Consider the following 15,867-nt stretch of genomic DNA (forward strand, 5'->3'; position numbering starts at 1 on the left):
TAAATGACCAATGCGTTGAAAACTATCATATTTTATAGTTAATTCAAAACTACTCAGAGATAAGGGTAGGATAGTTTGAAGTTTTTGTTCATTGGCAAGATTCAATAGTGTCTAAATAAAAGCTTAGAGAAGATTAAAGTCCTTTCAACGTAGAAAGGTTACGGAGTTTAATATAGACATTTTATATCCTTGCGTAAGTTAAATATATTTCTGAAATTCAATACACTCTGCAGGATAGTTCATTTTAATGTAATATGTTCATGATAATAAACAAAACCTTTTGTCGTTTTTAAATCTTGAAACATTGAAATATGCTTAGTACTAGAGAAATGCAAAAATGATGCACTCATAGAAAACCTGTGAGATAATAACTTAGATTACTAACGCAGGTGTTTGGATTGTTTTGCTACGTTTAATTTGATTGGTGTTAAGAAATTAAATATGAAATATAATAAAATAAAATCTCATAAATTAATATGAAAAAATAATAGATATAAAAATGAATTATCATGTTATTTAATGATTATAAATTGTTGGTGATAAGTAAGAGAAATCGTGATGTAAATCTAACAGATAGTTCATTCAAGGTATTTAACAATAAACCAACTCTCACGATTTAGATCTAGTATTGTTAATGAATTCTCCCATTTAGATATTTAAAAGAAATTGTTAAAGACTAGTAAGTGCGATTCACTTCAAAATATGTAGCTTTGTTGTTAAAGGTGATTTTTATAAAGTATGAATTTAACAAAAATAATATTTCAAATATTTGAAGCATCCATAAATATAGATACAAAATTTGAGCAAAGATAGTGTTACTTTTGTATTGTATGCATTGCACGTTTCCAAGAATCTCAATCTGGAATGAAAAATTGGAACGGTCTGTTCATATATCTAAGGAATTATTTTTTAGTGTTTGCTTTGAAATGTAGATATGGAATGTGTTGTTGGGAGATAGCACGTTTACAAGAATCTCAATCTGGAATCCAAAATTGAAACGATCTGTTCATTTTTCCAAGGAATTATTTTTATTTCTATTCTTACAATGACTAAGTTACAGAAAAAGTGGACTTAAAATAGTGGTACATGTGATATTTTTCTATAGTTTTAATGTTAGGTAGAATTTTGCATCTTAAACTTGACACACAGATATTTTTTGTTTTATTTAAATGTTCGGCGATTCTATTCTATTTTTATTAATGCTAATTCTAAAAACATTAACAGTTAGTTTTTTGCACATAAAATATTCGTTAATGATATAGTTAATACAAAAATGACTTCTGTATTAATAAAATATTATCATGCAATTGTTATTGTAAATTTATATTATATTTACATTTCTCGACTTGTTACAGTGACACGGCAATAATTGTAGATATTGCATTAAATCAGTGGGGGTTTTCATCTTTTAGCATATATTTTTCATTTGAACAACATTTTAAGGTTTTATTTTCTGATTATTTGTTTTGAATCGAAACTTGTCAGTTGTTTAAAAATTGCTTAGTCTATGTCACTTGTGTTTTACGAGTTTACGATGGTTTGAACTGAAGTTTAGATATCTTATTACTGTTTTGAGAAAATGCTATTTTTCTTTATTTTTCTAAGTTAAAAGGTAAGTCAACAACACTTTTGACTTTAATTTCATTATGGTTATAGCTCAATAACATTTTTGTCCGGAACAACTCAAAAAAGAGATATCAACATGAAACTTCATAGGAGGATAAATCTCACTTAGGAGGTGTGCAGTGAACAAGAATGGTAACTCATAACCTTCATAATTTTTGATTTACCTGCCCTTTGCTATTTTTCATACTTATTTTTTTAACTCAAAAAATCTTTGAGATGTCAACGTGGATAGATCTTATTGAGGAGGAATGCTGTGCACAAGAATGATAACTCTACCCTTTATAATTTATCATATTTTTTCCGGAGCTTCTCTCAAAAAGTATTACAGGTATCAACTTGAAACTTAATAGGTGGATAGATATCATTGTGGAGAAGTGCAGTACACAAGACTGAGAACGTAACCTGCATTATTTTCCAGTTATTGTCCTTTGTTTTTATTCACATAGGCTTCAAATCTGTAATCACTTCAGTCATTAGTTTTTATTACCAAAATACCTCTTAAAATTGAATTATTCTGCTCTACTACATATATATTCTTCCAATGAGCAAACACATTCGGCGGGGGATGACCGTGTTAACATGGCTCTTGTTTATTTATGATTATAGTTCAATGATATTTCATTATTATAGTTATGTTTTTCACTTCAGTTGTTTGTTTGCAAATATTACCATATTAGTGTGCGCGTAAAAAATAAAACAAAAACCTATATGATGTAAAATGGCTGCATCTTTTTAAAAGCTGATACCCACAGGCATTTCATACTTTGCAGTTCATTACCGTAAACCAGCAAAAGCCTGTCTTCACAGATCATCAGTGTACGTCTGTCATCAAATATATTTAACAAATAAGATGATAATGATGAGTGTATTTAAAAACTATATTTAAATATCTTATCGCCTAAGCCGGTGCTAGGGGGCGTGAAAGATGTTATACGTTACATTTTCTCTTATGAACAAACAGAATCAAACAAAGTCTGAAATTTGAATATAATTCTGGCCATGGATTATTGTATGATTTACACAGAGGCTTAAATTACATAAGGGTGAGAACTTCTAAAAATTGACAATTTTTCCGTCCATAATCACAATCCCTTGCACGATATTCCTTGGCACTTCGAGTTGATCAATTTCTTGTTTTATGTAAGCGAATGTGTTTATATCTATTATCCATTACCGAAAATTATTTACATCTTTTTACTCTTTTTTTTTCTCGTGTCAAACATGGTCTCGGAAAATCTCATGAAAATGTGAACTTGTTGGATAATCAATCCCTGAGTATGTCGTCATAGCTTTATCTCCGTTTGAACTTAGCTCTGTGATATGGGGAAGCATTTGAGGAGGAGCATGACAGTGTTGTACTTATATCACTTTATTACCACTCTCTGTATTTCTTTTATCAGTGCTCTTTTTAAAATCGGTGGGTTTTTTTTTACATATCAGAGCTATAATAATATTTTTGAATATTTATTAATATGTTTCGAAGTATTTCCTTGGCCATCTATTTATAGTCCCTTGTAACGATTTCCTTTGGCGTTCAATAGATAATTAAGAAATAATTATCTTTCCACAGTCACTATGGGACTATATTTTATCAAGGAATCAATCGTTATAATTGTATGCTAATTGGAACCGTTATTTAATTATCGGAATGTTCATATTATGTAAATTGTTCTCAAAGAAGCATCAATTCCATTAAGCTTGCTTGAATATGATACTTTAGTCATCAATAATGATAATCTTATTATTATTTTTATTGTTTTTCTGTATATACATGCTTATTGTTGCAAAACAAAAAATGACAGTGGTTAGAATCTCCATGGGTACTGTGAGTGTTATTCGGTTTGAGACGAAACGCGACTAAGGTATTCAGTAATTGTATTCGTATTTGTTTGTTTGGATATGTGTGTGTATGATTGTATTCGTTAGTACGTGAGCATCTTTAATTAATTTTTTTTTATTCTCAAGTTTAATGTTGCCAATGATACTGTAATGGACATTAAATACCCTCCTTTAAAATGTAAAACAATTGTGTTATATTGAATAGGCAATAATTTCATTATTTTCATTCTATTCCAAAATATTGTTTTAATGTCTAATACTTAATACAATCAGCATAATTATTATCCATGGTATTACAAACCTACCGTAATAGACCAATTCACTTTGAAGGTTTGAGAATGATTTATCACGGAACACTCACAATTGCTTATTTTAAGTACTTTTGTATATTTTTTGTAATGAAACCTCTTTTTCCACTTATTACAAATAAATATAAATAAGTCATTGATATAGTATGCAAAAAAGGCAACTGGGATATGGAGATGTTCTGTTTTTTATTTATGCAAATGTATTGTAATATATTGAATCTCTTTAGACCTGTATCTAAACATCTCGTAAATGTGAGTCATTATACTGTCAATGGACGAAAAATGTCTGTAATTTTCAGTAACCATTCTTTGGCAATGATTGTTTTACAGTCTACAATGAATATCTAGATTTCCCTCTTACCAATACATTTCAAGGAAAACATTTTATATCTTATAAATAAATCATTTTGTGGAAACTTCTACGGATATTGCAGATTTAAGCTCACAAAGATACTAGTTTATATAATATGAGCATCGCAGATCTTTATTGTGTGATTACAAATACGTAGATCAAATACAACATGCATACACACGTGATTTTTATAGAAACATGTATCCATTTTTGTAATTAAAATGCTATAATATTTCGTTTCCAATGTCATTGTTACTCTGATTATCTACATTCTTAAGAACACCTGATCTGGAAACTTTTATAACTTCCAACACAACTGATGATTCATCATCAAAAATACTGACATCGATGTGCCATACATGACATCATGCTTCGTAAGGCTTGTAAAAGTTATGATCACCTTTTTAACCCTTATAAATGATGCCAAACTGTAATTTATTTTCTTTGACCTTTATTTAGGAAATTTATAACGACATTTGCTTGTTTATTTTCCATCTCGACAAAACCATTTACGATTTTCGGGGAACATTTCAAAATATATTCTGAAAAGAGAACTGTACAGACCACTTATCAGACGACACGGATGTCCTGACTGTTCTTGGTCTGCACTGGTCTCATAGTACATTTTCTGTTGTCGCCGGCAGGCTAAGGGTTAAAAGACATCGCTAAAACTTCTACGCTTTCTTTGTTTTCGAAATTGAAACAAGTACACGAAATCACGCATGATCAGCAAGAGATACAACTGACAATTTCAATAATTATGATACAATGTACATGCTCTTGTTACAACATTCACTTGAAGCCAAGTGACAAGTCTTGTGCTTTATTTATATAGATATTACACTATTCTAATCAAAACTTTTGGCAATAATAACAAATATACAAGTCACTTTAAAGAGTTTTATTTAAAAAAGTTTTACAAGGTAAACGTTCATATAGCTATCTCAAAACATGCAACAGGCAAAAATTAACATTTTAAAGGTTTTTCACAATTTAAAGGGGACTTCACTGATGTTTTTTTACATGACATCAACCAGGCATATTTTCCTGCGATTTTTTACCTCAGTGAAGCTCCTAGTAAAAACATTTACACTAACTGGGCAGAATATGCCCTTGTCATAAACGTATTATATATAGTTCATTGTTGCAGTTTGTCATTTAGCCATACGCTACTGTTCTACAAAATATCTTTTGTCTATGAAATATCAGAATTTGCAGAACCATTCTGCCGTGAAATATATCATCATGAAAACAACACTAATTCGGACAACAGGGTTGTTGAGATCTGAACCGCCATTACGACTGCTACCAAACTGTGTTCCGTTATGGTTTGAGGAAGGAGTGGTTTGTATGCTGGAGGCGGTAGACACGCCCTTTTGACCTGACATTGGGTGTGTCAATGTGGTGGATGTGCAGTTGGGTAGACCTCTTTCCCAAGGAAGCAATGCCTTGCCTTCACTGCTATAATTCATGCCAGCATCTATAATTAGAAGATTAATGTCCAAAGCCATTGATTCGTGTGTATATAAGAATCTTTTGATTGATTTGCGAATGTGTTATTTTTTTAAATTAATTAACGAGTATGCTAAAATAGCAAAATATATAAGAAAGCAAAACTTAAAAGTAGAGAAGTTATGCAAATACTCGTACAAAAGATATAGTTAAAGAAGTTAGCACATACATGGGCAAATGTCACACATCCATGGACAGTGGAACGCTGTGTCAGGATTACTGCTACATGTTGATTTTTCATACGGTGGCTTTCCACAGCGGGTCTTGTCATCACCATCTTTGTCACACTTTACTGTAATTATCAAATATTGTTAAGCATTATATGCTCGTATGTTTGGAAAGAAAATGAAATGGTTATCATACTTCATTGGCATCGTTGAAATGTTAAGAAGGAGGCAACGTATTTTATAAAGACTGAATTTGAAATTCCATTTCAAATTAATAACATAACAAAGGTTATTAAAGCTTGTAACAAAGGATTTTTATTGTTTTGAAATGATATAGTTGAAAACTTGTCGAGAAGTGAGAAATTTTAGATATTCTCATATACGTGTATTGAGCCTTACAATTATGATGAAATAATTATTTTCAATTTTCAGCTCGTTGCGAAATGTAAGTGGTTCTTCCCAAGTTTCATAAGCGTGCTTTTATTGAAGTACAAAGATGCGTCAACCTATATTAAGTAGTTCCTGCTAAGTTTTCGTGTGTATGTGAGAATCTCTATTTGACTTAAAACCCTTTCCTAAAAATCATAATCGTACCACAGGTAAGTCCTTAATATTTACCACTCTATATATCTTAAATGGACTTGTCCATCTTTCATTCGTGACAAAACCATTCATAATTTATAGGGAAAACTTTAAAATATTCTGTCGAATGATCAGCGATCAGTGCAGGCCATAATCAGACGGCGCGGATGTCCCGGCTGAACTTAGTACGCAATGGTCTCATGGTTGGACACAGTTGCTGTAAGCAGGCTAAGAGTTGATTCCTTCTGATAAATAACATAACTTATGTGTCTTTCTAGCCTATAGATGAAATTAAAAAAACTTACGCTCGCAATGTTCTGGATCGTATGATTGAACACCTTGGATACAATTACACGTACATGTTTGTAGATCCAAACTGCCACCGTTTATACAGAACTTTCCAAAACAATCTAATTGTACAATAACATGAAATTCCGTCATATTTATTTCTTATGTAAAAATGGTCATACAAATGTTTTTGATTATATATAAAAGCAATTTGACCAGCCAAAGCTACACTGGTTGCATTATTTTTAACACTTGGATATTGGTCTTTTATACTTGCAGATGTACAATTGTGGTTATAATCTTGAATGGCTGTAAAGCTATGTTAGATGATATTAAGTTCTACATGGCAAATCTGGCATATTTTTTTTCTTATATTGTTACGAATTTTATGGTCGTTTAATTCAAAAGGAATTAATCAATTATCGAATCTGTAATATTATACACGTGAAAAGTACAAGGTAAACGTTCTCTAATAAAATATATCATTGGCTATTTTTAAGTGTGTTAAGCGATGCATTTGCGTTTGAAGTGCTCTATTACTTTTTCAGAATTTTACTAACTTAATTCTTCCGTTCGCTCTAGACAATCACGCCAGTATCTGCAATGAAGGATATGGCAGATACTGGCGTGATTGAATACACGGTCAAACAGTATGATATAATATAACAATATAATAATAATATAATGTATTACTATATATGCAAGTATATAGAAAAACAACATAAAGGCTCACCGCACATATGAGATGTGACGTTATCACATACTTTTGAACACGAGTCACACCATTTGCCCGATTGTGATTCAAGATATGGTTTATCTAGGTTGTTGTTATTCATTCTGATATCAGAAAAGGAAAGGCAAGTATTGTAAGACATATAAAAGTGATCAACAAAACTAAGTCAAACCATTTTTAATGATTTTACACCTAACTTATGTTGAGGATAAGACAAAACGATATGATAATGTTTACACGTTGATAGCGAAGTTTTAGTATTTTTGGATTGTTTTTACTACATCTGCTAGTGCCACTGCTACTATTACTGCTACTGTGTTTTTACTCAGTATCTTATTTCATTTTCTGAAATTCCTTTTCTTTTAATATATATTTCACTTAATATTATCTTCAAAATTATGGTTTGTTTGTTGATGTATGGCGTTTTTTCTGTTTTAATTACCCTATTAAGTTTCATTTTAATCCCTTTATTGATTTTTCTTTTATCCTTTTTTTTAATTTATCTTATTGTTAGGCAGTCATTCCATACAAAATGAAGGTCTATCACTGAGAGTACGGACACTATTTCATCTAATTGTTATAACCAGTATCTTTATGTAAGAGTTAACTGCCAAAAGATAAAATCGAACACGAATGTTACTTAATATAGTTCATCATAAGTACAATGTAATCTATTGATAACGTTTTAAGAAATCTATGTCTCTATTTAAATGTAACTTACGGTTGTTTTAATGATGATATACTTACACAGGCGCATAATTGCAGACATAAAAGTAGTCCGTGCCACATTTACTCACTCCGCATCCAAGAAGACTCGTCTCCGCCGTAATCATCTGAAAACAATAAAAAAATGCTAAATAAGTACCTAGTAAAATTATATAAACGCATGCGCAATCTATTCTGGTCATTCAAGAGAATTCCAAACTTGAGTGCTGAAGATTGAATACTTCTTAAGCCGGTGCTAGGGGGCGTGAGTGACGTTGCACATACTTTTATCCCTCATGAACAGACTAAGTCAAAGCAAAATTGTTATTTTTACCTTTTTTACTTTGTTTTCGATGCTCACGGTGGATATCTTACTATTAGTCTTTTATCAAAAATGATAAACATTTGTTTGAAAGAAAAAAAACACCCAAACAGTTTAAAAGAATAGTTATAAATGATTATTTACTATACCATGACAAAATAATTTGATTTTAAAGAAAACATTTTAATCTTAATTTATGGCATTTATCAAAATCGAATTAAATCATCCCAATTATATCAATAATTTATTGATTAGTTTTTATTTATTTTGTAGGAGAAATATTAAATATATGCCCGGTGCTATTTTACAAATGACAGGACCAATAATAAACCAACCTGTGCAAACTCTTGTACAGCCGTTGCATTATTCTTACCACCGTATTTGAACGATCCATTTTCACCTTTCCATTGTTCAAAGATGCGTGTCCAGTTATACACTGAAGACTTGGCAATGTTTTGCCCGACAGCAAATCGTCCTAGAAGTAGATAAATGTTATTATATCATTTTCAGTGATTTTATTTTATTTGAAAATGTACATTACCTAGAATTAACCAGAATTTAGATATTTCAAGATTTAGAAATTTAAATATCTCTTCCGCAGACAATCAGATATGCTGGATGTTAAATAACTTAATAATAATGTATGAAATAACCACACATATCAATATGAGCCGCGTCACGACAAAACCAACGTAATGCGTTTGCGACCAGCATGGATCCAGACCAGCCTGCACATCCGCGCAGTATGATCAAGATCCATGCTGTTCGCTTACAAATCCAATAACAAGTAGAGAAACTGATAGCGAACAGCATGGATCCTGATCAGACTGCGCGGATGCGCAGGCTGGTCTGGATCCATGCTGGTCGCAAACCCATTATGTTGGTTTTGTCATGACGCGGCTCAATTATGAGGTTTCTTCCTAAGTCAGACAACCATTACATCAGACCAAAGGGTTTGATATAGGAGGAAGTTTTTTATAATGCAAAGTATTTCTTTGAGGAAGTTTGGAGAGGTTTTTATAATGCAAAGTATTTCTTTCAGGAAGTTTGTAGAGTTTTTTTATTAAGGCATAGTATTTCTTTAAAAGTTTGGAGAGTTTTTTATAATGCAAAGTATTTCTTTGAGGAAGTTTGAAGAGGTTTTTTTCATATAATGCAAAGTATTTCTTTGATTTATTCTAACTATATCTGTAAAACAATTCTTGCAAATCATCTAAATCATATCATGTTAAGTAAATCATTATTTGATACCAGTTTGGTTTTGACCCTTGAACTGTTCTATACCTGCTACAAAGCGAAGATCCGGTCTGTCATGCGTCATGTTACATTGTTCTGCCCATATTTGTGCTTCCTTTTCCAAGACTTGGTTGTATTGCTGTGAACATATGAAATATTGCTAAATTAATAATTTACATGACCATAATATCACAAGACAAGTGTCAATATTTCTTTGATCATAAACAAAATTTATCAATAAAATGATTTTTTTCTCTTCTGTGCCGATAACATGTAACAATATTGACAATATTGCTTAATTCTAGCTTATAAACGCATCTTTTTTACTTATGTTACAACATATTTTTTAAGCTCGGTCACAAATCAAAATCATGCAACTTTTGTGTCCACTTATTAAAACTGTTTAGTGCTGGTACATGATCGTGACCTAAGTAAGGCACGAACCCACGATCACTGGGTTGAGAGACGGACTACATAAAAGTATGAAGACAATGTTCCTATCTTATTTTCAATATCAAACTAAACAAAACCATTAATTCAAACTACCTGCAATCTATTTATATTAGTAATGGTAAATTCAATAAAAATATGTATCGATTGTACAAATGGTGGAGGACTTAAAATCCATGTTAGCGTAATTAGTGAATTATAAAGTTGTTCCTGTTTTGCAAATGCGTTGAAATCAATTTCTTTCCTTTTCATTTGTTTTTTAACAAAGAATTGTTGCCATAAAAATAAACTGATTTACAGATGCATTTTGTTCCCTTTTATATTTTGTACGTTAATTTGAAATTAAGTTAAAAAAAGCCTTAAAATAGAGAAAACAATAATCCCTAAAAAAAGTTCAAAACGGCAAAATTGATCGGTTTGATTGAGCCTGTTCATGGACGGTACTGTAAAGTACAAACTACCGTCCACGTCCGCTAGCACCGGCTAAATAAAAAAAATCAACATTTAAACATGAAATGGTAAAATTTTATTTGATTTCAAATAATAAAATTTGAAAATCTTGCATAGACCAGGTAGTGCACTTAAAATGAAAAAAATCTGCAAGGAATATTAAGAAATATGCTCAGAATGAAATTAAAAATATTTTTTTTAAGATTTCCAGTCTATTTTGAGTGAAAAGCGTTGCAACGCTTTATATATTTGTGTCCTTTTGCACAATGCAAATGACGATTATGGAATAACGGGGTGATGTTATGATTTGAAATTTTGCACGCAAGTTATTGGCCAAGAGCTACATCAAATGATACACAAATCTCTGGAAAAAAATCCAGTCCCGTCATGCCAAAAAAACCTCAGCGGAGTCCCTTTAATAAAGAAATAAAAAATGAAAAGAAACTTTGTTTCCCCTACCATTAGCATCATGTTAGCTGCGGGTGGATGAACTGATGATCTCAAATCGTTGTGGAGATGTTCAAGCAAATTTCTTGCTGAAATACAACAATTTGAAAAGCAAACGAAAAATATATTAAGAAGCACAACATAATCACGGATTATCGCATGCCTTCTGTTGTTCAAAATTGCTTTTCGTTCCATTTAGGATTTTTTTACTGCAAGTCCTGAATGATTTTCTTCAATAATATCGATTCATATTTCATATTTTAAAGGACTCTTGTCAGCGATGTAATGTTAAGTTATTTCATTTATTATATTAAAGACAACAGTGAAAATACAATTATTCTTAGGCAGCAATCCCATGTTCTTTCTTTTAACACTCTCAAATCTAAGAATGATGATTTAAAAAAGTATTCAAGATAACAAGATAAAAATAATGTTAAACATGCAAGCATGTTTTCTATTTCATTTAACTTATCATATTTATGTTCAATACAATGCGCAACCATCTTGCTCTTCAGTATTATGTTGCCGGTATTTTTGCAATGATTTTACCTGTGTCATTCATTAGTCTTTGACGTATGGCACCTAAGCACATAGTATGACCTTCTCGTGCATCAAATTTATCGAGACAATAGGGGTATCTAACCTGCAAAAAAAACAATAAGATATCATCTAAAATGATGTATAGATATAATCGTTACTTTTGTTTCATTTTTTTTCACCGACTAACACTTTTTTGCCATATTTCGGGGGACGACCCAGCTTACCGGTTTTCCTGGGTGACTAACCAGTAATCATCAATTTCTCCTCAAGTGACTGACTACTAATATCACATAAGTGGCGAATAAGCAGTGCAGTACAAATGACTATTAGACACATTGTCCGTGATCAATTTTCAGACTGTTAGAATACTTATATATTTCGAACATGCTATTCAATTTATACATATAGTGAATCGCAATATATATCGACTTGACAACAGTATATAACCTAAAGCAAGTCAATTTCGAAAGTAATTAAAACATGACATAAATAATTCAAATGTTAAAGGCCCATTATGCCTCAGAAATGAATAATTGTTTTCCTTGTTTAGAAAGAGCAAACATATTATAATGTTAAAATGATGCTTAACAGCGAAAGTAGTGTTGAATGTGAAAATATTTGTCATAAAGCAGCAAAAATGTAAAGAAAGTAGTATTTTTGACTTCTATGCAAAATACTAAATCACTATAATAGTACATATTGCCAAAAAAGTAACAGAAACAAAAACTGGTTCAAGTTATTCGCCAGTAAGTAACGGGGCACCAAAAATAAGAAATTTTTATGAAATAAGAATTAAAGCAAGCATACTTAGGAATAATGGGCCTTTAAACTTTTTTAATAATATTGTTGCCTAAATCTATTATGTTTTATTCATCGGCAAAGATGTCATGATAACAGGCCATTTTGCAATTCAGTATACGAAATATATGTAAGGATTTACAATTCATGGCGTGCAATAGGATTTAGACTGGAGATTGTCACATGTTAATGAAGTATAATTTTCAAACATTTAATTTTCTTAACTTATGTATCGATTTTCACGATAATTATTTTTAATTCAATAAAAATCACTTTTGATATTTGCAATTAATTATAAAAAACGTGCAAATAAAGAAATAAAAGGTTAAAGTATATAGGTTATCTTTTTTTTGTTAGATCTAATTGGTAAATATTACTACGTATCTATTCTTTACACAAAATTGTTGAAAATAATTGACTCAGTGTTCAGAAAAAATCGAGTATATTAAAAGAAGAATTGTGCTTAAAGATTAACATTTTAATGAGAAGGCTCTATAGTAAGCTCTTTAAATGAAGTATTATTTTATGTGATTCTTAAAATAAACAGCATGTTCATTGAAAAACAGAGAGGTTTAATTCCTTGATTGATTAACTTTGTTCAACAGATAGTCATTTATCGAGTGTTTCCGGAGTGTTCTTATTGACAATAAAGTTAATGAACAAGTAATTTTTTCATGCATTTTATGACTATTGCTCACTTGCTAATGCGTGCCTGCCTTTATGCGTACGCATTTAGATATCAAAAGTTCCATTATATTATTGTAAATGAATTTGCACAGTTTACAAAAATGTGTACGTACATATTTTTAATACGTTGTACTACCCTAGTATAAGATATTTACTTGTCTGTCGTTGAAGTGGATAGATTTTCATTTTATCCACGGTATACATAAATTACGAGTAGTTGTTGCTGATTGGCGTCCACACCGAATCGCGACGCCCTTATGTTTGTGAAAGGGCGACAGCAACTTCTCAGGCCTTTTCGTCGGTCATAATAGCCGATAATTCCGATTGGTATGAGGGCATTTGATTATCAAAAATGAAATGTCGCGAACAATGAATAGCAACTGGAGAATTTCGCAATGCAAACATATTCAAATGAAATAATCTTTTCCGTCAATTAATTGCGCTCTTCGGGGTTTTTTTTATTAATCATTTTGTAGTACAGTGGGTTATTATGGTTTGTTATTGTTCTACTTAACATTGTGAAGTCCGAAAATCTATTTTAACTGGTCGTTGTGTAGTCTGGTTGCCATGTAAACAATATATTGCATATATTGTCACGTGTTGAATTCTAAATATCCCACGGAAAGGATCATAATCAAAAGCTTGACATATGATTAAAATAAGTAAAAAGATCATATGCTAAAAATCATTTTAGATTAAAGCTGCATGCCACCAGATGACCAAAAATATTTCAAGGAAATCAAACTTGAGAAAATTGTACTGCTATTTTTAGAAAAGTAAAAAGATTCAAGATAAAACTAGTATTTTCCATGTTATATGCAATTAATGACCTATTTTGCAGTATTTTTCACAATATTTTCTAAAATAGTTACTAACACAGTAATGGCTATTTTTGCATATTTTGAGCTATTTTTGGTAAATTACATGGGTTGTAAGTGCCGTTTGAAATGTGTAGATTATTTTCTTTGCTCACTTCACAATATTTTACTTTTTGAATACATTTTTTTAAATCATGAAAATTGACAGGTATCTAGAGGCATGTTGCTTTAAATCTGTCAGTATATGTATTTTTTTAATCTAGTAAGCTATTTATCACATTATCTTTCATCGTGAAATTAAAAGTTCCTATTCATTTACACAATTTTCTTTAGAAGACTTGGTAACTGGTATTCGTTCTTACTTCTAATTGCCTTTTTTCCCATCAAATAACTTGCCTGTATATAGAGAGATGGTTTGAACCAGCAAATGAATTTTCAGTTTAAACTTTAGAATCATTTCCACATTTCCTCTCTTGATAAACTTGGTACATATAATGATATTTAATGACTCTATTTGTTAAATATAGTAAAACAAAACTTTTTTATGTTAAAAATGCATGCTTCTTGATGAGAGAAAATATTTAAAGAAAATCAAACTTCTTTTGGTATTTTACGTGGATTGTAAGTGTTATTTGCAATAGTAAATTACTTATCTTTTTCACTTCACAATATTTAACTTTAAGATACCTTTTTAAAACTTTCATGAAAATTAGAATATGGAGGCATGCTGCTTTAAATCTGCAGATTAAATTGTGTATTGATATTTCAGATGTACTTTTTCATATAATGCTCTTTCATTGTAAAATTTGTGATTTTTTTACTCGGAGACATGGTTTAATCTGCTGTTTTAACTTGAACTTGCACATTTTTTGGGGAATGGTGGGGGTGGGGTCTATATCCTGATATAACCCCCCCCCCCCCCCCAAAAAAAAAAAAAACTGTTTCAGAACCATGGAAAGTATTATAGTAGTTATTTCACCCTTGGAAGCGCATTTATTAAAATCAAGACGATCCTGAGTGACACAACCTTTCAGTTTCAAAGAAACGTCCCGCATCTCTTTACAAAGTTTGATTATTTACCCGTGGTCTTTTAACACAGTCCGCCGCATCCACAGCTGCATCGCCTATAATAAAAATATTAAAAATAAATAAAAAAATTTAAAAGTTTAATCTCACAAGATTAAAGTTGTTTTGGTATTAAATAGAATGGATAAGAAAAACATAGTATATATTTCAGTTATTTGCTTTATACAGAATTTATTTTAGTTCGACTGTATAGAAAGCTATAAGCTTATAGACACAGTTGAAACCAATCAGTACTGAGTGTAAAGTAACAACGACTTGCCCCTGACAGAGTTTGAAGTTTGAACCCATGCGGCACACGATCATTAAATCACTAGTCAGACGCTTTAACCATTCAGCCATGCCAGTTAGTTAACGCGAATAGGTGGTTCTTTGCTTAATACTTTTTATTTCAATAATAGAACGTAAAAGTTGTTTTTGTTCTTGACATATCTTAACATTGCTGGAAATTTTCTTTTCATCACAGAACGTTTGCTTTAGAAGATTACAAAATATGTAAAACAGATTTACTTCATATAATAGTAATTCTTTCTTGAAATAATTGTTCATTTAGTCATATCCAAAGCAAAGCCTGCTTAAAATAGATTGCACAGTTGCAAAAAATACCTACCACGTAAGAAAGAAAAAACAAGCAGCAAAGCAATCACAAAGTTTGCTTTCAACATTTTTCCGATAAAGATAAAAAAATGTATTTTTTATCAAAACTTTTCAATTTTTTTTACATCCATACACTTAACATCTACAATAACATACAAGTCCTAAATGCGGTCACTAGAGTAACGTCAAGTTTTTGTATAGTCCAGTTTTAGATAAGGCATGCAAATCAAACTTTTATATTTGACAGGTTTTGTCCAATCAAAGTACATCATCAATGCTAAATTCGCGATGAAGATTTGAGTGGCTTTGATAGAATTAAAAAGAAGA

General features: G+C 30.9%; 1 protein-coding gene across 1 annotated transcript; it reads right to left on the reverse strand.

Moving 5' to 3' along the window:
* Positions 1 to 5,022: 5,022 nt before the first annotated feature.
* On the reverse strand, positions 5,023 to 15,285 carry LOC132759646 (cysteine-rich venom protein-like). The gene is made up of 11 exons (XM_060751457.1): positions 15,213 to 15,285; positions 14,941 to 14,984; positions 11,567 to 11,660; positions 11,030 to 11,106; positions 9,719 to 9,809; positions 8,770 to 8,909; positions 8,155 to 8,240; positions 7,408 to 7,511; positions 6,692 to 6,796; positions 5,807 to 5,929; positions 5,023 to 5,605 (listed from the first exon to the last, which is right to left on the reverse strand). Exons 1-11 carry the CDS (start codon positions 15,283 to 15,285, stop codon positions 5,331 to 5,333), a joined length of 1,212 nt encoding a protein of 403 aa, XP_060607440.1. The 3' UTR covers positions 5,023 to 5,330.
* Positions 15,286 to 15,867: the final 582 nt, after the last annotated feature.

This window comes from Ruditapes philippinarum, unplaced genomic scaffold (assembly GCF_026571515.1).
Source record: "Ruditapes philippinarum isolate M1 unplaced genomic scaffold, ASM2657151v2 ctg2144_1_1_1_1, whole genome shotgun sequence".
Lineage (NCBI taxonomy): Eukaryota > Metazoa > Mollusca > Bivalvia > Venerida > Veneridae > Ruditapes > Ruditapes philippinarum.

Coding starts and splice junctions, on each gene's coding strand:
- LOC132759646 (XM_060751457.1), bottom strand. CDS start 15,285: ATGGCTGAATGGTTAAAGCGTCTGACTAGTGATTTAATGATCGTGTGC. Junction 14,985..15,212: donor GGGTTCAAACTTCAAACTCT/GTCAGGGGCAAG, acceptor TTTTTATTATAG/GCGATGCAGCTGTGGATGCG. Junction 11,107..11,566: donor AAGACTAATGAATGACACAG/GTAAAATCATTG, acceptor GTTGTATTTCAG/CAAGAAATTTGCTTGAACAT.